This window comes from Brachyhypopomus gauderio, chromosome 2 (genome assembly GCF_052324685.1).
Source record: "Brachyhypopomus gauderio isolate BG-103 chromosome 2, BGAUD_0.2, whole genome shotgun sequence".
Lineage (NCBI taxonomy): Eukaryota > Metazoa > Chordata > Actinopteri > Gymnotiformes > Hypopomidae > Brachyhypopomus > Brachyhypopomus gauderio.
Window position 1 is genome coordinate 38,409,949 of NC_135212.1, and position 23,750 is coordinate 38,433,698.

General features: G+C 46.4%; 3 protein-coding genes across 5 annotated transcripts; 1 reads left to right on the plus strand and 2 right to left on the minus strand.

The window, feature by feature from the left end:
- Window positions 1–1,893: 1,893 nt before the first annotated feature.
- On the minus strand, window positions 1,894–4,244 carry tmem86b (transmembrane protein 86B). Its single transcript, XM_076997494.1, has 4 exons — window positions 4,194–4,244; window positions 3,250–3,493; window positions 2,489–2,956; window positions 1,894–2,005 (listed from the first exon to the last, which is right to left on the minus strand). Exons 1-3 carry the CDS (start codon window positions 4,242–4,244, stop codon window positions 2,490–2,492), a joined length of 762 nt encoding a protein of 253 aa, XP_076853609.1. The 3' UTR covers window positions 1,894–2,005; window position 2,489.
- Window positions 4,245–5,223: 979 nt separating this feature from the next.
- On the plus strand, window positions 5,224–9,397 carry aspdh (aspartate dehydrogenase domain containing). Of its 2 annotated transcripts, none has more exons than XM_076995571.1 (8): window positions 5,224–5,393; window positions 6,750–6,806; window positions 6,919–7,063; window positions 7,670–7,754; window positions 7,835–7,984; window positions 8,264–8,487; window positions 9,031–9,170; window positions 9,257–9,397. In XM_076995571.1, the coding sequence occupies exons 2-8, from the start codon at window positions 6,752–6,754 to the stop codon at window positions 9,292–9,294; spliced, it is 837 nt and encodes a 278-aa protein (XP_076851686.1). In that variant the 5' UTR covers window positions 5,224–5,393; window positions 6,750–6,751; the 3' UTR covers window positions 9,295–9,397. The 2 variants fall into 2 exon arrangements, with proteins under 2 accessions (XP_076851686.1, XP_076851685.1); XM_076995570.1 differs by lacking the exon at window positions 5,224–5,393 and adding an exon at window positions 6,402–6,487.
- A 28-nt stretch (window positions 9,398–9,425) lies between these two features.
- On the minus strand, window positions 9,426–21,610 carry gys1 (glycogen synthase 1 (muscle)). 2 transcript variants are annotated; one of them, XM_076995568.1, is made up of 16 exons: window positions 20,899–21,033; window positions 19,714–19,832; window positions 18,070–18,251; window positions 15,420–15,611; window positions 15,046–15,231; window positions 14,797–14,941; window positions 14,299–14,416; window positions 13,819–13,939; window positions 13,510–13,616; window positions 13,151–13,210; window positions 12,686–12,878; window positions 12,434–12,560; window positions 11,971–12,066; window positions 11,645–11,808; window positions 10,607–10,687; window positions 9,426–10,389 (listed from the first exon to the last, which is right to left on the minus strand). In XM_076995568.1, exons 1-16 carry the CDS (start codon window positions 20,901–20,903, stop codon window positions 10,177–10,179), a joined length of 2,109 nt encoding a protein of 702 aa, XP_076851683.1. In that variant the 5' UTR covers window positions 20,904–21,033; the 3' UTR covers window positions 9,426–10,176. The 2 variants fall into 2 exon arrangements, with proteins under 2 accessions (XP_076851683.1, XP_076851684.1); XM_076995569.1 differs by lacking the exon at window positions 20,899–21,033 and adding an exon at window positions 21,455–21,610 and having other exon boundaries at window positions 9,427–10,389.
- Window positions 21,611–23,750: the final 2,140 nt, after the last annotated feature.

Here is a 23,750-nt window from a genome sequence, read left to right on the forward strand (position 1 = left end):
CGGAGTGTCATCAATCACTGTAACGATTGTCTGCCTGGGGGATCAGATTTAGCTGCCTGTAATCTGAAGACTGCCTGCTATCTAATACCATTTTTACAAAAGAAAAAATACGGAACAGAGCTACCCTGAACCGCGCCTTCTAGCTTTTCGTCATTATTGATTGACTTCAAAAACGGAAATGCAACGAATAAATGGACGGTTATTTGTTTAAAATAATATGAAGAGTCATTTTACGTATTCAGTACCTGAAATAACAGCTAAAATGTAAAAGAAAATTTTTATTTTATTTATTCCCAAAACAGAAAATAAAAGGACGAATTAATTTGGCAATAATGAACACAACCACGGAGAGGTAATGAGTAATGTGTCGTGGTTGAGATTAGACTTTCACTTCACTAACACCAACGTTATGGCTCTGAGGCTCGGATGTAAAAGGACGGTGGGGAGGAAGGTTGCATTACGCCCAGAATAGACTAAAATTCATTAAATATGGATAGATTTGTGTCACCACACTCAAGGAGAACAGTGGTTATCAAACTGGAGATGGTAATATCTCGTTAAACAAACAGTGTACAGTACATAACACACTTCACCATATTTATGGACAGTTTTCTGAGGAAATAAACTAGATTTGGGGGGAACTAACTGAAAGTCTGATTCCTGAAAACAGGATCTGGTCACCACATCTCTGTGTTCTCACACTGATAGAGTACCAGAGAGGGCGTGGCCAACATGTGTTCAGCAGTGGTGGGAGAGCTCACTGTGGGGCCTGCTTCAGCGTGATGAGGGTTAGAGTGACCCTGATCTTGACCCTGGGGAGGGGAAGAGCTTGGCACAGACCCCAGTTTGTACCTTCTGTCTGTCATGGTTTACAGTTGATTAGATTAACTGATTTTAACACAATCTTGTTAATTCTATTTTATGTTGTTATGAGTATCAGTAGACAATTTGTTTCACATTTATAGTACCATCAAAATTTCTGAAAATAAATTCAGAAACGTGTCTTATCAGCTGGTTGGCATTTACCAGCCTTACAGTCACACATTTCCAGCTACACTCATTCCCTTTATACTGTACATGGCTCTCTGCTCTCTGTGGTGACCTACCCAGCACTGCCAGTAAGTGTCAGCCAAGAGCTCCTCTTTTTATAGAACTTGAGTAGGAAGTCACATTTCTCTGATCCTACCCCATCTCCTCTGGTGTTGTCAATAAAGCTTGTTAGGATGGAATATGCATAGGGATGACTGGCCACACCTCTTCTGGGTGCACAAACCCTGCTCAGCCACCCCAGAAAAGAAAGACAGCACCCCCTTTGGGCCGGAGGCAGGAATTTCAAGAATTCTCCAAGGAAACACTGCACTGTGCTCACAGCGACACAGCTGCTGTCGTTAAAGTGTTAAAACATGGGAGTGCTCAACATCAGTGGAGAGTCACTGCAGAGCTTCTGTATTCTTCTGAGGAGACTTCATTCCAGGATCCTCTAGCAGGAGCTCCTCTGAGCCAACAACGCCCAGGAACACATTGGAATCTCTCTGCCTGTGGCACAAGCCTCCATCGGTCCCTTATCACATCCCTGGCTGGACCAGCAAGAGGCCGAGCACATGCCCAGTCCATTTGACCATTCCCAGTTAATTTGTTTATTGGACACACCTGGAACACCTGGAACTCCTGACTGAACGCCTGCAGAACTGTGACCAAGAATGAATCACAAAGCTTTATCAAAACACTAAATAATTCAGTGGGTCCCAGTGCATGTAAATAATACAGTACATTACTGATTAATACAGTATGATCTTACATACTGGATATATGGTGAAAAGGAAACTAGAAAAGGTCTGATTAGGAGTTTTATTAGATTGTCCTTTAGCAGTGGTTTGGATGTTCATGTAAGATGGACATGTCTGTCAGTGTCGGCCAGTCCAGCGTATCCCATATGTCCACCTGAGATTAAGCAGCACCTGTAAACTTCGTTGTTGTTGTAGTGATTGTCTTTTCATGGCTGCAACTATGAAAACATGAACATGTTTCAACAACGCATACATCCTATTACCTGCACATCGTTTGTACAGGATTTCCTGAAAACAATCACTTGAAGAAGAAGAGATCTCACAGCCATAAGGTCTACTGGTGTCATCTCAACTTCATAAGGTCTACAGGAGTTATCTCAACTTCATAAGGTCTACAGGAGTTATCTTAACTTCATAAGGTCTACAGGAGTTATCTTAACTTCATATGGTCTACAGGAGTTATCTTAACTTCATAAGGTCTACAGGAGTTATCTTAACTTCATATGGTCTACAGGAGTTATCTTAACTTCATATGGTCTACAGGAGTTATCTTAACTTCATAAGGTCTACAGGAGTTATCTTAACTTCATATGGTCTTCTGGTGTCATCTCAACTTTTTAATGCCTACTATAGTCATTTGAACTTCGTAAGGACTACTGGAGTCACATCTGACTGTATGATGCTGCTACGCTTACACTGACCTTACGGCTTTTTCCGTTTGCCTAACTCCTCTCCTTGCTGTGCCAGCGTGGTCTTCACATCACCTATGGCGATCAGCAGCTGTGCCAGATAGTACGTTGTCATGATGATGTGTCGACCGTAATCGAGTGACTCGATGACCTTGAACATTTGCAGCGCGATGGTGAGGTCAGAGGCCACAAATATAAGCCCACCCAGCATGACCAGTGGGTGCCGAGTTCGCAGTCCCAGGGTTGCCATGACAGCAATGAGGAACGTGTAAACCCCGATCGCCGGCACGAAGACAGCGGCGTCCTGGGAGCTGCGGAGAAAAGGAAGCAGGTAGAGGTAGACTCCTACACTCACCCCCCACAGCAGCAGGTAGAGCACAGAGAACCTGCAAGAGGAAGAGGAAGAGGAGGAGGAAGAGTAACGTGAGGAAATGAAAGAAAGAGAGTACAGTATATGGGCCAGAGCAAAGCAGGCCATTCCTGAAGGAGAGATAGAGAGAGAGAGAGAGAGTGAGAGAGAGAGAGAGACAGAGAGGGAGTAGAAGAGAGAGGGAGACAGAGGAAGAGAGGGAGAGAGGGAGAGGGGGAGAGAGACAGAGGGGGGGAGAGGGAGAGAAGGAGAGGGGAAGAGGGAGAGAGAGAGAGAGAGAGAGGGTGAGAGGGAAAGTGAGAGAGAGGGAGAGACAGTGGGATGTTAGCATTTGTACACTGCAATGAACCATGATTTCACAATGAAAGCAATTTTTTGTGTGATTTGATTTTTACATTATTACCATGTAGAAAATGTTCTTCCCAGATAAGACAGGTGTCTCCAAATGCTGATAGCACCAACCCTCCAGCTACACCCAACAGGCTCTGCCCTCCATTGTAACTCAAAACCAGAAGAGCCAATGAGATTGCAGGGGCAGATTTTACACCTGCAGCCAGGGGAGAAGGGTTGGAATCTGGTATCCACAGGTAGAAATACACTGCTGTGGAAGCAAAGAAAGGGAGGAGATACAGAAACAGAGTGCAGGACTGAGATGAGAGATGAGGAGATGGAGATGGAGATAGGAGACATGAGATGAGATGAAATGAGAAGTAGATGAGACGAGATGAGGGAGATGAAGGAAATGAGACATGGTGAGGAAGAAGAGGGAGATGTGGAGAAGATGAGGGAGATGAGAGAAATGTGGAAGATGAGGGAGATGTGGGAGATGAGACGAGATGAGGGAGATGAAGGAGATGAGATAAGGTGAGGAAGATGAGGGAGATGAGAGAGATGTGGAGGAGATGAGGGAGATGAGAGGAGATGAGGGAGATGAGAGAGATGTGGAGGAGATGAGGGAGATGAGAGGAGATGAGGGAGATGAGAGGAGATGAGACGAGATGAGGGAGATGAGAGGAGATGAGGGAGATGAGGGAGATGAGGGAGATGAGGGAGATGAGAGGAGATGAGGGAGATGAGAGGAGATGAGACGAGATGAGGGAGATGAGAGGAGATGAGAGGAGAAACGTAAGAAGAGCAGAGCAATTGAAGTCCTGTTAGTGTTGAGCTTCAAACACAACAGCAAAGAAACACAGATGGTTGCTCATGAACTGAGGTCTCTGCAGTAATAGTAAATATACATACAAGCACACACTTCACACACTCATTAGTGCGTTCTAGAGGGGTGTTCTACTATATTGTTGTCCACAGTCATAAGAAGCGTAGCATATGTGTTTTAGAGGTCATTACCGCGTTCCGGCGCCGTCTGCAGTCATAAGCGTGGGTGTCCAGAATGTCCATCTCCCTCCTGTCTTTTTCACACTCACACACAGTGAAGAGGTCGTGAATGTATTCTTGTGGGACGTGTGGTGCCTTCGAATGCCAGTGTGTCCGTCTCTGTGTACCTCGCTATACTGGCTCTGAACTTTAGACCAATCTGAGTAATGCGTTATCTGTCAGATTGTTCTGTCATAAACATTGCAGCCTCTCCCCAATTATTTAGGACCTGTGACCTGGATGGTGACATTAAGTCTGAGCAAAGGTTTCATGGCTCCACTGTGACACACAGGTGAGCTGATTAAAGGATCTTCCACTTCCACTTCCCCTCAATGAGAGGGTTTTTAGCCATCATGCTCAATTTATGAGCATCATGCTCAGTTTATGAACACATTTAGCCACAGTAAACCTCTGTTCCTATTATGCCTACAGCATGGACCCCAGCGCAGATGAGGCATCATGCCTCTTCTGAGGTGCAGCTCCAGGTTCTGAGAACAGAAGAACTACACCAGACCTCATCTGAACTGTCACAGTAGATGTCTGTGGCATCTTGGCCATCACAATTATAAACATGTTTTAAACCGTCATCAAAAGACAAATAATCTGCTTATGAGTTTGAATTTGTGTTTTAATTTGCTTTGGTGTCTTGGTCTGGAATCACAGGTCCAGTGCTCTGTCACCTCAGACTGTGGACTCCTGTGGACATCTGTGGACACCTGCCAGCTGATCTAAACTGACGCTGATATTTTCTGCTACAGAAGGGCGGTGAGTCTGGGCCACTCCTGATTGGACAGTAGCTCTTATCACTCTGAGCACTGATTGGCTTAACCAACGTTTCATGCTTGTTTAGGGGATTATGAAAGAAATACAGAATTGGGTTCAGCCAAAGAAAAAGCAGAGGGGACGTTTGACTTCATAGAAGCATTTGTGTGGCCACAGGTCTGTCATGCTCGGTAGTCTGGCTGTGGCCGCCTGGTGCAGCAGTATCAGTAATGGAGGGGTGAATGTTAGAGGTGTAATTATTAACACACCTGCTCTGACCTTAAGCCCAATTCTCCCACAATCCTCTGAGGTATGCCTTCACATGCAGTGTGCCGATCAGACAGAGGAAGAGCTTCAGACGAGAGAGATAGAGAACACAGGAGAACTAGACAAGAGGTCAGGACTTTGTAGGTAAGTGAAGCTTTGAAAAGCTTATAGCACATATGTCAAAGTCAAGGCCCGCGGGCCAGATCCGGCCCGTGAATTGATTATCTATGGCCCCCTGGATGATATTTAATTACTATTAGAACCGGCCCGCAGGCCACAGCTGCCCGCTGGTGTTTTGCACGCACAAGCACTACATTCCCCACAATGCAACGGTAGCCCGCGAAGTCACTGCAGCGCGCACAAGCGGCGAGGGTCAGCGCGGCGAAAATAACGTAATCGCAGTGGTTTAGCTCGTGCGAGACCGTCTCGCGCGCTGTCGATTCACGAGGTCGTGCATCTCTCGAATTTTGTACTTTGCGCGCGCCGCGCCTCAGCGCAATGAACAAAGTCATGTTTGCAGGGTTCATGCACCTTTACAAGGTGGAATTCGAGCACTTGTACGTCACCTTCAAGGTCCATTTCAATATTTCCCAGCACGTTAAACTTAATTAAGTTAAATATTTATACATATACTCGAAATGATTAGAAATAATTCGCTTTTTATTCACATTATTTAATGGTGGTTTATTTTCAAAACGCCCAATCTTAACGTCTTCACGTTCTCTCATGTTTCGTCCTGGAATTACAAGAGGCTCGTATTTGTTAACGTAATAAAAGAGAACTGTTCAGTCAGATAGCTATTTGTTGTGAAATTAAGTAGTTACAATTTCAAGCATTTTCAAGTACTTTAGCTTAAATTCCAGCACTTTTCAAACCTTTATTACTTTATTCATGTTTGCTTGTTGAAAAATATTTTCACTTGAAATTACTGACAGATGCATAAGAAAATATTGCTTTATTCATTTAAGCATTAAATAATATACACTGTGTTAGGTCTTGATTCAGTAGGCTATGTGCAATCATTTTAATATGTTTTAATAAACATTGAACCAGTCCGGCCCTCGGCTTGTAACAAATTAGTTTTTTTGGCCCTCGGTGTATTTGACTTTGACATCCCTGGCTTATAGGAATTGCTTTGGGAGTTGATGGGTGGGGCATGGCAGGACCATGCACAGGAAGGTGGGACGGGCCAGAGGTGCAGAACAGAGGAAAAGAGGAGGGGCTATCAGAAATAGGAGGTGATCCTAAGACAGATGAACTACATCCCAGTGAGGGCAGGTGTTCTGATCACCTGAGCCTTCTATCAGGTTTATGGTTTATTTCCACCTGCAATGCTGTATTGTAGCTATGAGTTACCATGGTGAGTTACCATGGCCAATCACCCTTTAGACTGGTACCTGTGACAACCAGGGTCCCTGAAAAGGTGTTACTCATTCTAGAATGAGGACAGGAAGACTGTGTAGACTTGTGCATTAAACACAACTCCTCTGATATCTGCAGATATGACTGACAGATGTCCACCTTCACGAGTCGGCGTTGTGGGGTTCGGACATTTAGGTAGAACATTTTAACTTACAGTAATTCACTATGAGGTCTATGGCTGCTACATTCTTGCTTCTCCATTTTTAACTATGAGTAAAATGATCACACCATCATTGGTTTCCTATAGGTCAGTTTCTAGTGGATCACATACAGAAGGAGGGGCCTGGGGCAGGGCTTAGCCTGGCCTTTGTCTGGAATAGGAGTGCAGAAAAACTCACTGACTATGTCCCTGAGGAGCTGATCCTGACCAACTTAGCCGAGTTTACAGACAGGTATGCAAGTACACACACACACACACACACACACACACACACACATAGCTGTAATGGTCATCTGTACCATATGCAGTTACTTTGGCTACACACAGATTAATGAAGAGAAACAGTTTATTTGTAGCTATGTTTGGTCAATGGAGAGATTAGCAGCTATACTGGAGAATGGAGAGGGTGTAGCGCACCATTCTTACCTGAAGGGGCAGTGTGGAAGCCTTTTGATATTAGTTATTATTGTTTTATATTGTCAATCTCCCCAATCCTGGGGTTCTAAGCTTGGGGCCCCAGCCCAGTGCATGTTAGTGTTAAAGTTAGTGTTAGTGTAAGGGTTATTGTTAGTGTTGGTGCTCAGCTTGGGGCCCCAGCCCAGTGCATGCCAAGTGTCACACTCACCTACACCAGCACTCTCTGATTAGTGAGAGCTAAAACCTGATTCTTCATAGAGTTCATGTATGGGTCTGTACAGGTTAGGTACCGGTCACTAAGTTTGGGTCTGTATGGGTCACATATGGGGTCTGTATGGGTCAGTACTGTACAGGTCACGTGTGGGTCTCATTCTGATTCTCATCTCTTCAACATCATCTGGCATTTGCTGTTGTACTCAAGGAAGGCTGATGTGATCGTAGAAGTCTGTCATCCATGCATTGTGAAGGACTTCGGAGTTCAATTTTTATCCCACACAAACCTCATGGTAATTTTATACTTCTGGATTTGTTCCTCAGAATGTTAATTTAGTGACCTCCCACCAAGTCCTATTTGCCCCGCCCACAGGTGGGCAGTCCCTCTGCTCTCGCCAACCCTCAGCTGGACCAGGCACTCCGGCTTGCTGCAAAGCAACATGGGAATACACTCTACATTCCCAGTGGTGCATTATGGGGTGGCCAAGACATCCAGAGACTGAATGACAGTGGATCTCTAAGAGTGAGATTATTAATCAGATGATGCTAATGTTATGAATGTAACATTAAGGAAATTATTTGGAAGTATGTTAAAAGCAGAGGACTTACAAATTACAGTGAGCCATTTTGTAAAAACATTTTTCAGTTCAAGAATTCTAATAATCAAACTCAAATTAGAGCACAGTGTTCCTGGTGCACGGCTAAGCTGGGCCTGCCAGATGCTCCACCTGAGCATGGTGTTAGGAAACTGTTGTAGCTGCTGCACCTCTCCTAGTCTGACATCTGTCTGGTCCCTACACAGGCCCTGTCCATTCGCATGTCAAAGCATCCCTCCTGTTTCCGCCTTGCTGATGGCCTACTCTCTGATTGGTCAGAAGAGGAGGGGAGGCGTGTCTTGTTTCATGGCTCAGTGGCAGAACTCTGCCCCATTGCCCCTAACAACGTGAACACCATGGCGGCAGCAGCCATAGCTGCATCAACACTGGGTTTCCATGGAGTCACCGGAGAGATCGTGTCAGACACGGCGTAAGAAACAGCCTCATCTCTTAATTATTGCTTGTGACCAATCCTGGTCATTTTTGATGTTGTTGGTTTATCTGGGCTTAGAGGAACCTTGAAGAACCATGATAAAGAACCAACAGCTTCTGCTGAACGTTTTGTACCTGTAACTTTTGTACCTGGTTTGAGCATGATTTATGTTCAGAGTACTGCACATCTTCACGTCTCGACAAAAGTCCCCGTCAAACACACATTCCTGATGTCAGGTAGATGTTGCATACTTCAGGTTAGGGTTAAATGATGACTACTGCAGTGGTGAAAGAACCTGTGTTTGTGTATTCCTCTCTGGCTCCACCTCCTGCCACCCCTCTTCCTGTCTCTCCACCTCCTGCCACCCCTCTTCCTGTCTCTCCACCTCCTGCCACCCCTCTTCCTGTCTCTCCACCTCCTGCCACCCCTCTTCCTGTCTCTCCACCTCCTGCCACCCCTCTTCCTGTCTCTCCACCTCCTGCTACCCCTCTTCCTGTCTCTCCACCTCCTACCACCCTCTTCCGGCTTGCGGTTGTCCAGCCTGGCTGATCACCACCTAGTGGAAGTGGAGGTGACGGGGTCTGGTGGTTTCTCAGTGAAAACAGAGAGACGCAACCCAGCCAAGCTGGGAGCTGTGACCGGCAGCGCCACCTACAGGTCATTCTGGAGTAGCCTGCTGGGTACGGCAGCACACACACAACTCTTATTAGTGTGAGTAATAACCTGGAATCCTGTAGGGGAACATGATTCTAACAGTGTCTCTCAGTCTGCAAGGGTCATGGAGGGAGAGTCTACCTGTGCTGAAGAGGAAAAGGACTTCTTCTAGGACATCTTCTCACTCAAACTCACTCAGGCCACAGAAGTACCATGAGGAAGATAAACACACCCCATTTGGTAACATTTGGTATAGATTTTAATTTCTGTGACACAAATAAACTGTAGTTGAGTATGGGTCTCTGGCTGGATGGATGTGTAAGGTACATAAGTGCTGCTAGTGATGCCTGCGTAGCTACGTCAGCCTTGAGCTCCTCATCTTCACCCACTCCAGGGGAACATCTGTAGAATCTTCTGTAGCACCTGTTCATGGCGGAGTGATTATGGGGGTGTCACCATGGGACTAAAACAGACACCATAATGTCAGAGCAGGTTTCCTCTGTCAGCACAGACACAGTCTGCAGCACACCCGCAGTGTTGGTGCAAGTCTGTACAAAATAAATGTTCCAGGCACTGGTGTAACAGAGTCATTTGGAGTAGAGAGCTGAAGGGGAGAAGCAGTCACCCTCAGCAGGAAGTGACCCGGGGCCCCTCATGTCACCTGAGGCCCCTCACGTCACCCGGGGCCCCTCACGTCAGTCAGTGAGTAGCTGCCGTCAGTACAGCATCCTTGAAACTTCATTCTAGAATGGTCGTTCAGAGTGAACAAAACAGGTTCCTACATCTCTTGCCTTCTCAGACTAATAATACGTGTGGAAGACAATACAGCTCTACAATAACATACAGCATCTCCTCACAGTAAAAAGTAGTCTGAACAGCACCTAGATTTCACACTTAGTACACGTTTATATCTGGGTTAGCCTCTCAAACCCAGAAAATGCAGGTCCAGCAGAGAGAGGAGTGTGGCCGCATTGTGTGTGTGTGTGTGTGCGTGTATGCGTGCGTAGTTGTGTGTGTGTGTGTGTGTGTGTGTTAGTTTTTCTCAGGCAGGTCGTCTGGGGGGCTCTTGCTCCTGTTCATTACAGTAAAGGGTTGGCGGATGTTCACGCGGTCTTTCTCCGCCTCCAGCTCTTCATCATAGCGCTCCTCCTCATCCTCTGCTTCACTGTGATGGGGGGAGGAGTGGAGGGAGTGTGCAGGGGAGGGGGGCACGGAGGCAGGGCGGGGGTAACGGAAGCCCGAAGTCTGCAGCGAAATCCACACACAAGAGAGACAACAGCAATACTTCATATACATGCCTGCACAGGACTCCACACACACACACACACACACACACTACTCCCCACACACTACTCCCCACACACTACTCCCCACACACTCCATATTTTTTACATTTATACTGAATTGTAAAAAATGTACACTTTTGAGAATGTCCACAGGGTGGCCCCATGTGCAAGCTTACCGAGGTAGGGTCCTGAGGTTCATACATGTACTGGTCTGGGAAGGCTTTGGCCAGGGCCATGTGACGAGCGGCAACGTAGTACTGAAGACAGGAGAGCACACACACATTCACATGTGCACGCTACGATCGCTGCTGTTTCTAATGGGTGAACATAGATTTATGCACAGGAGCCTGCAGCACTGCTCCAACTGGCCTGCCCTGGGTCATGATACAGCAGCAAAATTCACTACAGACTACGGAGTGCCAAGCGAGAGAGAGACTGACCCGGCCCAGGTATCTCCAGTGAGAGAGAAACTGACCCGGCCCAGGTATCTCCAGTGAGAGAGAGAGACTGACCCGGCCCAGGTATCTCCAGTGAGAGAGAGAGACTGACCCGGCCCAGGTATCTCCAGTGAGAGAGAGACTGACCCGGCCCAGGTATCTCCAGTGAGAGAGAGACTGACCCGGCCCAGGTATCTCTAGTGAGAGAGAGACTGACCCGGCCCAGGTATCTCTAGTGAGAGAGAGACTGACCCGGCCCAGGTATCTCCAGTGAGAGAGAGACTGACCCGGCCCAGGTATCTCCAGTGAGAGAGAGACTGACCCGGCCCAGGTATCTCCAGTGAGAGAGAGACTGACCCGGCCCAGGTATCTCTAGTGAGAGAGAGACTGACCCGGCCCAGGTATCTCCAGTGAGAGAGAGACTGACCCGGCCCAGGTATCTCCAGTGAGAGAGAGACTGACCCGGCCCAGGTATCTCCAGTGAGAGAGAGACTGACCCGGCCCAGGTATCTCTAGTGAGAGAGAGACTGACCCGGCCCAGGTATCTCCAGTGAGAGAGAGACTGACCCGGCCCAGGTATCTCTAGTGAGAGAGAGACTGACCCGGCCCAGGTATCTCCAGTGAGAGAGAGACTGACCCGGCCCAGGTATCTCTAGTGAGAGAGAGACTGACCCGGCCCAGGTATCTCCAGTGAGAGAGAGACTGACCCGGCCCAGGTATCTCTAGTGAGAGAGAGACTGACCCGGCCCAGGTATCTCTAGTGAGAGAGAGACTGACCCGGCCCAGGTATCTCCAGTCCAACAGGTCACTCAGCCGCTCTGTGCGGTTCCTCTGGATGATGCGCTGCCTGCGACTCTGTTGGCAGAACTGGAAGAGGAAGGTGGTCAGCTGATTGCACGACTCGTCCACACTGCGATAGCGCCGGTCCAGAATGTAGATGCCTGAGGAGGGACACAAAGAGGGGCAAATTATTGCTATTCCCAGAAACACACACACACAACCACATAAGTGGGAACAAAGATGTGAAGACAGCTCCTTCACACCGGTACACCAGACACCCCCACCCCCTTCCCAGTACATCTCCAGTGCGCTCTGCTCCTTACCGTATGATGATGGATCAGCAATATGTTCCTCCATGAAGCAGCCAAAACCCGAGAGGTTGGTGGAGACTGACGGAATGCCCATGACGGTGCACTCAGCTAGGGAGAGAGTAGCCATGTCAGGCCGCACCTACACACACACCTATACAGACACACACACCTCCACCCTCACTCACACATATACACACACACACACACACACACACACCTCCACCTTCACACACACACACACACACACACACACACACACACGCCTCCACTCCTCCTGCATCAACATGAAACCACTGCACAGCTGGACTTATGTTGTGTAATGTGTACAGAATAGAGACATAATGGAAAGTAATAGAAATTCTGTTCCATGTGACAAATGAAATTATTATACCCCAGTCCTGAAAACAAACTATCTTTGCTTGCTGGCCACACATGCAAAGTATGTGGGTGTGTGTGTTTGCATGTTTGTGCTAACCAGGTGTGTATCCCCAGGGTTCGTAGTAAGAGGGGAAGACCCCAAGGTGACAGCCCCTGACAAACTCCTCATAGTCCATGGGTAGGAGAGGAGAGGTGGAGGACAGGAACTCAGGATGGAAGATCACCTGACACACATACACACACACAAGGCACCTTCAATGCCTGGACCGCGCTAATGGGACAAAGTGTGTAAGCGCATACACGTACTTGTGTTGCGTGTGTGTGTGTGTACATCAACGTGTTGTCGCACCTTGACTCGGTCCTGCGCGCTGTTGAACATGCCGATGCGGCGGATGCTGGACAGGATGGGGTCAGTACTGTCCTCCAGCATGTTGTGGGTGCAGACAGGGGGCAGACCCTGACGCTGAGTAGCAAAGATGGCTCTCTTCATCATGGTGAAGTCCTCCTTATCCAGCAGCTTCGACACCTCCGGTAACTGCCCACTGAGAGAGGGACGATGTGTATTAGAGAGAGAGCGAGAGAGAGGATGTGTATAAGAGAGAGGGATAGGGAGGGAGAGAGGAAGATAGAGAGAGAGAGAGAGAGAGAGAGTGAGAGAGAGTGAGAGAGAGAGAGAGAGAGAGAGAGAGAGAGAGAGAGAGAGAGAGAGAGAGAGAGAGAGAGAGAGAGAGAGAGAGAGATAGATAGAGAGAGAGAGAGTTTATACTAATGGTTTAATTGTGCTTTGAAAGTAGGTTAAAGTAACACCACTCACACCAGCAGTGACTCGTAGAGTTTCTTCCCGAAGCGCTCCTTCACAGTGTGGGCTGTATCCCTGAGAACAACAACAATACACACATGAGTACACACTATTCCTTCCCACACACAGCCACCACAGCCACAGAAGCCATTCCCAGTGCAGGCAGCAGATGGCAGCCTTTCTAACCCATTCCATCTGTCCAGTTTGAGTGACTAAAAGAGTGTTCAGGACAGACAGGTCTGAGTGTTCAGGACAGACAGGTCTGAGTGTTCAGGACAGACAGGTCTGAGTGTTCAGGACAGACAGGTCTGAGTGTTCAGGACAGACAGGTCTGACCCTCCCTCGGTTCAGGCTAGAAGTTGTGTGTTTGTTACCAGAGTTGTTTCCGTACAGCTTGTCCCTTAAGTGTCTCCACGTTGAAGTTGTTGGTGCGTGCGGGCATGATGAAGAACGCAATCACCGTGACCTCACTGTGGTTCACCTGAACACACACACACGCGAATAACAGCATCACCATGACCTCACTGTGGTTCACCTGAACACACACACACACACACACACACACACACACACACACACACACACACACACACACACACACACACACACACACACACACACACACACACACACCTCACGTGTGCACAAACAGACAGACATGCAGCGACAGAGGTACTACACACCCTTAGTAGGTAGTTCAGTCTGGCCAGAGCTTCGAGGAAGAGATCTGCTCCTTTGTTAGAGAACTCGTAGCGTCCAGCAATGAAAAGGAACACAGTCTTATCCAGATTAAAGTCTAAATGCCTGCATGGAGAAAAATGCAGTGTTAAAACGACCCGTGTGTGTGTGTGTGTGTGTGTGTGTGTGTGTGTGTGTGTTACTGCATCTACACTGAACTTAAGTTAAAACACTGGTGTACAGCTGTGCCGAGCTGTTTGCTGGCTATTCTGGGGCCCATACATGTGAGTCCCACACCTTTCATCTCAACAACAGTGCCACACTGGTCCTAGAACAGATGCCCACCTCAGACCAGCTCTCGCCTGTCTATCTAGCTAACTGCAATCATCCAATGTTCCTGTATGGTTCTATGTGCCATAGACTGGACCTTCGTAAAGGGACTCTGTCCTGCCCTTACCAAAGTCTTACCAAAGAGAAGCTCTCACCCATAGAAGTGTCCCCTGATGAACTCCTGGATGCGGGCTTTGGAGGTCGCATGGAGGTTCTGGAACTCATGCATGGCTGAGAACTTCTTCACATTCAAACCGTTAGGAGTCACAATATCTACAGGAGAAAAATAACAGAGTTGCTTTAATACCTTGTACTTACTCTTGTGTGTAAATGTGTAGACCCTAACTGACCACGTTCAGATCCAGGTCCGGATTATCCAACACACTCATGAAAGCACGTTGTGCTCTCCGATTTCTCTCTCTTCACATCTTACAGGGTTCTGTTCAGAGAATGTTTCTAGATGTCTGTTTTTCCTCACCATGTGTTCTGTTTTCTCGAGGGGTGGGTAGTCAGTGATTTACTTCAGTAAGGTGACTCAACTCACAGGCTGAACTACTGAAACTTCCATTTAAGGACTGCTACAGTGCTACATTTTGGACAACATCCGAGCACTCAGCAGAGCTGAGAACGTCTGAGAACGTTTAGAAGGTCACCTGGTTTGCGTTTGAGCAGGTGCTCGGCCTCGATGGCTGTGATCTTGGACACGGTGGTGAAAACGTGAGCACAGCGTGCAGCTGCTCTCTCCAGACAGTAGCGGTGGTAGATCTGTCTATCTCCGGCCTCCTTATCCACGTTAAACTAAGACATGGGGAAACGGTGGTGGTGGTGGGCGGGGTTATACAGAGAAAGATGGAGAGAGCAAAACTGATTTTCTCGTGTTCCTTCTAGAAACACACCCCCACCTCAGCAAGGTTGTTGTAGAAGTCAACGTTTCCAGCACACAGGTATCGGCCCAGCAGCGTGGCATGGGTTGTGAAGATTGTGGCTACAGGCAGGTGGCGCTGTCGACACAAGACCAAGCCCAGACCAGCCAGCCACTCATGGAAATGAGCCAAGATCCGTGGAGGTTCATCGCACTGTGCTGCATACTGAAACACACACACGCGCGCGCAAATGCACACAATATGATTGGGTTACACACACACACACACACACACACACACACACACACACACCCACCCCTTTCCAAGCAACCAGGCAATGATGAAGCCGAACAGGACATACATGCACACACACACGGACACATACCAATACACAAACTCAAACACACACAGACCTCTCCGAGCAGCCAGGCGGTGAGGAAGCCGAACAGGACAGCATCATTGGCCTCGCGGTCGAACCAGGGCACGCCGATGGCACAGTTCTCCCACAGCTCACTCTTCCAGCGGTCCAGAGACCAGGCAGTGAAGCCCACGTCCAGCAGGATCACGTACGGAGAACCCTCGATCAGCCAGCGCCCAAAATACACCTTACACACACACACACACACACACACACACACACACACACACACACACACACACACACACACACACACACACACACACGTTTTACCATCATGAGTCCCCAGAAAGTTCAACCTCCCCATCATCTCTGACACAAACAAGGATGGCGGGACGTCAGCCTTTATGAACTGCTGAATAAACATCTAATTATTATTTCACATAACTGGACCAAGACCCAAATTCTGTCTTGAACAATACTGGTTACCTCTTAGTATAATATTCAACAGACAATGAAGCATCTCTTAACAACTCTAATGACTGCTGTGTCTGGATCAGTGAATCAGCACTCACAAAAGCAAAAACCCCAACTAATATTTTACATAAATCCATATATAAGCAAATAGATACAGCTGCTAGAGGAGTACAATATATTTGGAACAATATATTGGTGGAGTATTGGTATTTGCACATGTTCAGTATCAGTCATGTCAGTGTTGGTTTGAAATTAATGCAGGGATTGTTTAGGGCTGAGAAAGTCTACATGTTACGGCCATTGTAGGGGTCCATAATAACTGGCCAGTTATCTGCTCAGCAGTCAAATGTGTCAAAGACTGCCATGAACAGAAGGCCATGGGTGTGATAGAGGGTTGGTCTAAATACCTCTACAACTCACAGGCTGCACTGTATCTGTACACAGCACATTCAAAGGGCAAAATGGGAACTTGTGTGTGTGTGTGTGTGTGTGTGTGTATGTGTGTGTGCTTACTTTTACACGTTACATTAGGCTACTGTATTACTGGAGCAGTGTTAAAATTGCAGCTCCAGTGTAGGCGAATCCCTAATTACTGCAACAATGGAGATGAACACAGGAACAATTAGACCTGAAATGTCACTTCTGTTGCCCAATCAGGAAGTTCGGCTCAGTTTAATTTCTGTCTGGACTAGTCCAGTGTAGTTAGCCAGATGAAACAGCCAACTGTACTGCTGAATCTACCACCCACACACACACACACACACACGCGCACGTTCAAAAGTTGCAAAATACAAGTCCAAGTCAAGTCACGATTATTTTGGTAGGAGTCCAAGTCAAGTCACAAGTGGATAAGCTTGGGGACAGGAGATGGAAAATAACTATTTTATATATTACCTTGGTAGCTGCTATTATCAGCCATTACCAGCCAATGATCATTTTTGTATCTCTTAGAATTACATTTAAACTTTATTTTTGCAAAAAAATAAAAAATAAACACATCTGAAAACTATTTAAATATCACTATCAGCGGTGTAATTTTACATGCTCAAAACTGTATAGAATACATCACTTATTTTCGTTCTGTGAAGGTTATTTGTCTCAGTGTAAAATAATCTTAAAGGGGTAGCGATATTGGGGAACGAAGATCTATTGTAGAGATACTAGTGTCAAAGTAAACAAAAATACCATTACGGAAAAAGTGAGTCTTGGACATAAATTTACGTTTCACTCCTGTTTTGATTTTTGTTTACAAGTGGTCACTATACTAATTGTGGCTACTATGCTAGCTGTAATGACGAAGTGTCTAACGTAAACTAAACAAACCAAACTGGGAGTGTTTTAGGTGCTTTATGATGTCTGAGGTGGTCGTTCCAGTGTCTTTAATTTGTCTCCCGCATTTTTTACACATTGCATTCTTTAGTTGTGTATGGTACTCCAGCCATAGCCATGGCAACCTCGCTTGTTTACATTTGACGCTTCTCTCCCATTTCCTGCTTGTGATAAGCGATGTTGTGATACGTCATGAGAAAAGGGCTTGCTTCCCAAATCACTGAAACAAAAGTAAGGAATAATGGCAATATAAACACACAAAGTATTTTTCTATATCTCTATAGTTCATGAGTTATTTTGGACAAGTCCGAGTTGAGTCAAGAGTCATTAGGGACGAATTTCAAGTCAAGTCTGAAGTATTTTTGTAGGCAACTTAAGTGTGACTTCGACTCGAGTCGCTCACTCGAGTGCCCATCTCACACACACACGCGCACATACACACACACACACACACACACACACACACACACTCTCTCTCTCTCACACACACACAGTCACTTCTACATACTTTCACACACACACACACACACACACACACACACACACACACACACACACACACACACACACACACACACAGTCACTTCTACATACTTATATACATGACACACACACCATCTCTAGGGAATTTAGTCAAAGAACTGAAATAGACTCAGTGTGTGACATAGATATAGCTTCTAACCTTTACACACATACCAGAGAGGTGGCACACACTTAACACACATACACATGCACTCGGTACTCAGAATAAGGGTCTCCATTTCAATAGAGGACATTTGTATGCGTGTGTCTGCGTATGTAGAGATGGACCAGAGCAAGTGAAATACAGAAAAAATGCAGTTTTGCAGATGATGCGAGTGTGTGAGAGTGTGTGAGAGTGTGTGTGTGAGTGCGCGTACCTTGCAGCCACTGCTGTTCATCTTGTCAATGGTCCTCCTGAGAACGGGGCTGGAGGGCTCGATCAGCTCCACCTGCGTCCTCACGTTGGACTCTGTGTACGGCCCCACCAGGAAGTAGTTCTCACCCCATTCCTCACAGGTCAAGCGAGCTTTTGTTTGGATCACAGTATAGATGCCTCCGACTGCCAAAGCACATGACAGCATGTCACGAACACACACATGCACACATACAGGCACGCACACAGGCACACAAAGCGAAATAATGTTTTGTTTAGCTTTGAAACCCCCATGCCTTCACCTAACCCAAACATATCTGGAAAGAAAGCAAACATTTATTTCAACCTCAGTAGGGTTAGGCGGACGAGTTAGGAGCTATGGATTAGGGGCAAGGTACTGACTTAAAAAAAAAAAAGCAAACGGCTTTCTGATAGCGAGCAACACAATGTCTCCAGATCTTCACTGATGAAGTGGCCCAGTTTCCCCCCCATTAGCCATAAACCCTACCACCCAACACAACAACCAATACACACTTAGTGGGAATGAATATGTTGGAAGCCCAGGTCATAATGTGCATGAGAACATGGCCGACTGAGCCTGTGAGGCCCAGTTTGGCTGAACAAAGGTAGCAGGTCCGGGCTGTGTGTCAAATGTCGGCATCACTAACTTAAAACCCTTCCCTTATACATCTCTGTGGTTCTCACAAGTAATCGAGGACATGACTTGTCAAAGTATACCAGGTCACAAAAATGCACAATTTCAATTTACAACTCTTTCAGTAGACTAAGAATCAGTCCTTTAATTAAGACTCCAGATAATGCAGAGCAAAACAAATGTTATAATTAGTCTGATGAACATTCTGTAGTTATGTTATTAGCAACAACTGTGGACTGATGCAACTCCACTGGCAACTCCACATGGCAGTGTAGCAATGGGTCTTAAACCCTGATCTAGGATCATAGCTTCGGTTCTGCAGAAAGGGGCGTGTCCTGGCCTTTGGCCTCACAGGTTGGTGACAGCCGTGTGATAGCAGAAATACCCTGGGAGAGCCAGAGGACAACGAGTCGAATATCCATGAAACCAGAAACGCCAGCAAGCACCAAGGCCACTAACATGCAAATACACTTCAAAGTTAATAAAGTTTTTATGCATATAGAGAGTTCTATTTATTTACCCATGAGGAATATTTACAATGGGTATGAATATTTATATATACATACATTTATTTATTTATTTATATATATATATATATATATATATCACACATACACACACACACACACACACACACACACACACACACACACACACACACACACACACACACACACGTGCTCATGATGAAGTATGAATATGTATGTCTTTTTCTAAAGACCAGCTATGATTTTCCTGGACTGAACATCCCAATGCACACAGAAATGGGTTCATGTTGCCACTACATATGATTAAAATAGTCAGTAGACACACATTCACATGAGATTTCCCAGCATGTTTTGAGTGATGTGATTCTAGTCTCTACTTATGGGGGTTTCAAAGTTAAACGTGTTTCAGACTTCCTGTCCGGAGCTGATGTGTGCCAATAGGCGTGTAGATACGTGTGCATATATGTGCGCCGATACGTGTGCCGCTACGTGTGCAGCAGTGCACCTTTGTTGGCCACCTCCCAAGCGATCTCAAACAGGACGGCATCCTCCAGCTCAAACTCCTCATCCCAATCGTCCAGACCCGACAGGGATGTGACAGAGATACTGCGTGCCAACGGCATGCTGGGTAAACAGAAGAAAAACACACACACGCAAATCTGAGTGCTATCATGACACACTCATAGGAGTAAACCAATGACCTCCCCCCCACCCAAACACACACATCTGGAATAAACAGCGAGACAGACAGAAGTTACACTGTAGTACAACAGAGTAACACAGTGTCCACTACTTCATTTAACATTTGGTACTTATTCTATAGAACACTAAGATTTATTGTTCTGTGTAATGTATAATGTCAATTGTGCAACAGGCTGCTGATATGAGAGTTAACAATTACTTAACATGATTGACATATTCTTACAAAATATACAATAAAACCATAACATCACGTGGTCTACAGGTTTCACAGTGAGTAAACAACTCATATACTTATAGTTCGCTGATATTTAAATTATATTTGCTTCCATTTACTTTTATGAGCTGTAAAATGAGACGCAATGACAAACACCGGAATGACGGAATGGTGACACGGGCTACATCTATAGCAGTTACATTAGCTAAACGTTATGTACGATGCCTTTAAACTGAACTTTTAAACATATCCACTTATAACCAGGCCTGAATTAGGGTGTCATGTCTCGAGGGTCTCAGTCCTGTTAATGTACGCCCTGCATGCCATGAAAAAGCACGTATGGGCTGCCGGTCACGACCTTGGGCGATTTCACCACGTCCGTTAATACTGCGTCATACAACACACACCGGAGCGCAGCAGGACTCCGTAACCAGTGGCCTAAACATTTACATGAACTTTAATAATACGAGTACGCCAGTATAGGCAGCACGACAAATCCTCGTGTAGAGGACAGTTAACGGAGAGAAAAGGTTGGACGTTGTGAGAGCAGCACCCCGCTAAAGTGAAGGAGGAAGTGGTGGTTGCGGATGTACCAAACCAACATAACTCGTCAAGTCGTAACATTAGGTGTCGGTACGTGAGGCTGCGCACACGCGAAATGACACTGACGACACAGTATCCCATTCAACTATATCAGCACACAGCGCAAAGGTGCGTGAGGTCTGTGAAGAAAAAAAAGACACCCGTGATAAAACCTTGAGAAGTCTTAGTTACCACATAGCAACCAACCCGCCCTCTTCAAGACGCACGCACACACCCCTCGGTCTGCTAGTGAGTCGCCAAGCGGACCACGACAGGACACGCTAGTTTAGAGCCTGCTTTAACACTGGCTTAAGTTTCGTGCAAGAGGGAGGCCTTTCCTTCCTTTGACGGAGGTTCGCATGTTGTATAGTCAAACACGCTTGGCACAGATGCGTGCGTGCGTGCGTTCTCCTCACGCAGATCACTTTTGCAAGACGTCACGGTGACCGCAACAGAGGCGCGTGAGCAGGTTTTCAAAACACCCCTGCGTGCGTCAGGCAAAATAATAAGGTCCACTTTTGATCGCTAACCTACATCGCGTGCGAAAGCAAATGCCGGATCCGCTAATACTCGATGCTTGACTCATGAGCTGGGAGACGCAGACAGCGGCAACAACGGTTTGACGCGTCGAAAGAACACGGTGTATGGACAGAACACCAATTCTTATTAAAGGATGTGCGCATTTCTGTGCGTGTTCTGCATGCAGCATCTTAAATTCATACTGGAGAAAATAAACACACGAACTCACCTTGCGGCAGCGTCCTTTCCTCGCGCAACAGCGCAACATTTGCATCTGCGCGAATCAATCACCAACAGAGCGACGTCAACGCGGAGGCGGAGCCGCGGCTTCCGTTTGTGTATTGGTGCATTATCATGTTCGTCGGTTTGACAGACAGATTGCCGACAGTGGAGTTACCCGGAGAAATGTGTGCCTCGGTCGAGCGTAAACCCGCCTCTTTGATCTGTGGTCAAACCAGAAAGCGAAGCGTCTATGACAAGCCGGACACCTCCTCTGAGCTTCAGATGTTATTCGCTGACGGGGTGATTTAGAGATAATCTGATTGGTCTAGCATCACGTCTAATTAGTCCTGACTATTCACGAGGAGCGTGAGACTGTTCTTAATATTATTTTTTATCTAAGCGGCTGAGAAAAGGGCAGGCTAGTTATTTATACTGCGACCTACGAGTCATGGAAAAATATACTGATGACTACAGACAAGATGTTTTATCTCTCTTTCTCTCTGTCTCACACACACACACACACACACAGTTCCATCATCCCACTCACCTTCTCTCTTTCCTTCTCTCTCTCACCCTCCCCTCTCCTACAGTAGTCTTGGAAATGTCAGCCTGTGTAACTGGAGTCACCTACACTATTCCCATCTACAATGACCCATTGTTTATTAGTCTCATACACCAGTGTTCCTCAGCCTGAGAGCTCGACAGCCCTTTTGCATTGTTGGAATGACCAGCATTGCACATGGGAAACAAACTAATAAGAACTAACTAATCAGAACTAATGCTGAGGGGCAAACACATAATAAATAACACAGTCTCGCCTCTTTAATCACAGTAATCACCCCACACCTCATTAATTACAGTAACACAGACACATCTCATTAATCACAGCAATCACCCCACACCTCATTAATTACAGTAACACAGACACATCTCATTAATCACAGCAATCACCCCCAGGGCCGGCGCCACGGGGGGGCGAATGGGGGCGTCGCCCCCTCAGGCGAGGTGTCCCGCCCCCTCAATGTAAAAAATAAGACCCATTTATTTTACAAAAATCGCTACATGGTGCCCCCTCGGCCGCTCGACAATCGTTACACGCACCGCCCCCCCGCTCAACAACTTACGTTCGCCACCCCCCCCGCTCAACAACTTACGTTCGCCCCCCGAAATTTTCTGACGCCCCCTCACTGTATATGTTCTGGCGCTGGCCCTGATCACCCCACACCTCAGTAATCACAGACACATCTCATTAATCACAGCAATCACCCCACACCTCAGTAACAGACACATCTCATAAATCACAGTAATTACATCACACCTCAATAATCACAGTTAATACAGACACACCTCATTAATCACAGTAATTACCTCACACCTCATTAATCACAATAATACAGACACATCTCATTAATCACAGTAACCACCTCACACCTCATTAATCACAATAATACAGGCACATCTCATTAATCACAGTAATCACCTCACACCTCATTAATCACAATAATACAGGCACATCTCATTAATCACAGTAATCACCTCACACCTCATTAATCACAGTAAACCACCTCACACCTCATTAATCACAGTAACCACCCCACACCTCATTAATCACAGTAAACACCCCACACCTCATTAATCACAGTAATCACCTCACACCTCATTAATCACAGTAATCACAGTCACCGGCTGCCCACTGCCCAGTCTGGAGGAACTGTTCAGCTCTTATTGCCTCAGTAGGGCAGCTAACATCCTGAAAGACACCTACCACCCTGGACACCATCTATTCCAGCAGCTGCCCTCAGGAAAATGCTTCAGGTCCATCACATCGAGGACAAACAGACTAAAAAACAACTTTTATCCCAGCGCTGTACGGGAGCTGAACACAGCTAAACACACACACAACCACTCCCCACACTGATAACTGGACCAAAACAGCACTACATGCACTTTACCACTATATCTGCCTTTTTACATATTTATTAGTTTACCATGTGCAATAAAAAAATCATTATGTGCAATAACTCACTATGTGCAATAATGTCATCATATATTTCCTATATTACTATGCATCAACCTGTATATTTTAGTTTTTTAGTTTTTTCTATGCCTTAAATTATAAAAAATGTTTAAATTCTTGTATTACGGTGTGACGGTGGGGTCGCGGCGAAGAACGAGACACACAATCCTTCACAGTTTCGTCACTTTTACTTATTGCGCAAGACAGCGCACAAAGAACATATAATACGTACACACAGCAACGTGTACACAGTAGACATTGACGAGCACAGGACACTGCGCGAGCG

What these genes read in the sequence shown, in the direction of transcription:
- tmem86b (XM_076997494.1), bottom strand. Translation starts at nt 4,244, where the DNA reads ATGGACATTCTGGACACCCACGCTTATGACTGCAGACGGCGCCGGAAC. An exon ending in GCAGACGGCGCCGGAACGCG is followed by an intron (nt 3,494 to 4,193) that starts GTAATGACCTCT and finishes CTCTCATCTCAG; the next exon opens with TCCTGCACTCTGTTTCTGTA. An exon ending in GGAAGAACATTTTCTACATG is followed by an intron (nt 2,957 to 3,249) that starts GTAATAATGTAA and finishes TCTCTCCTTCAG; the next exon opens with GAATGGCCTGCTTTGCTCTG.
- aspdh (XM_076995570.1), top strand. Translation starts at nt 6,406, where the DNA reads ATGGCAGGACCATGCACAGGAAGGTGGGACGGGCCAGAGGTGCAGAAC. An exon ending in TATCCCACACAAACCTCATG is followed by an intron (nt 7,755 to 7,834) that starts GTAATTTTATAC and finishes CCCCGCCCACAG; the next exon opens with GTGGGCAGTCCCTCTGCTCT. An exon ending in ATTCTGGAGTAGCCTGCTGG is followed by an intron (nt 9,171 to 9,256) that starts GTACGGCAGCAC and finishes AGTGTCTCTCAG; the next exon opens with TCTGCAAGGGTCATGGAGGG.
- gys1 (XM_076995568.1), bottom strand. An exon ending in CTCTACGAGTCACTGCTGGT is followed by an intron (nt 12,879 to 13,150) that starts GTGAGTGGTGTT and finishes TCCCTCTCTCAG; the next exon opens with TGGGCAGTTACCGGAGGTGT. An exon ending in AACCTCAGGACCCTACCTCG is followed by an intron (nt 10,390 to 10,606) that starts GTAAGCTTGCAC and finishes ATTTCGCTGCAG; the next exon opens with ACTTCGGGCTTCCGTTACCC.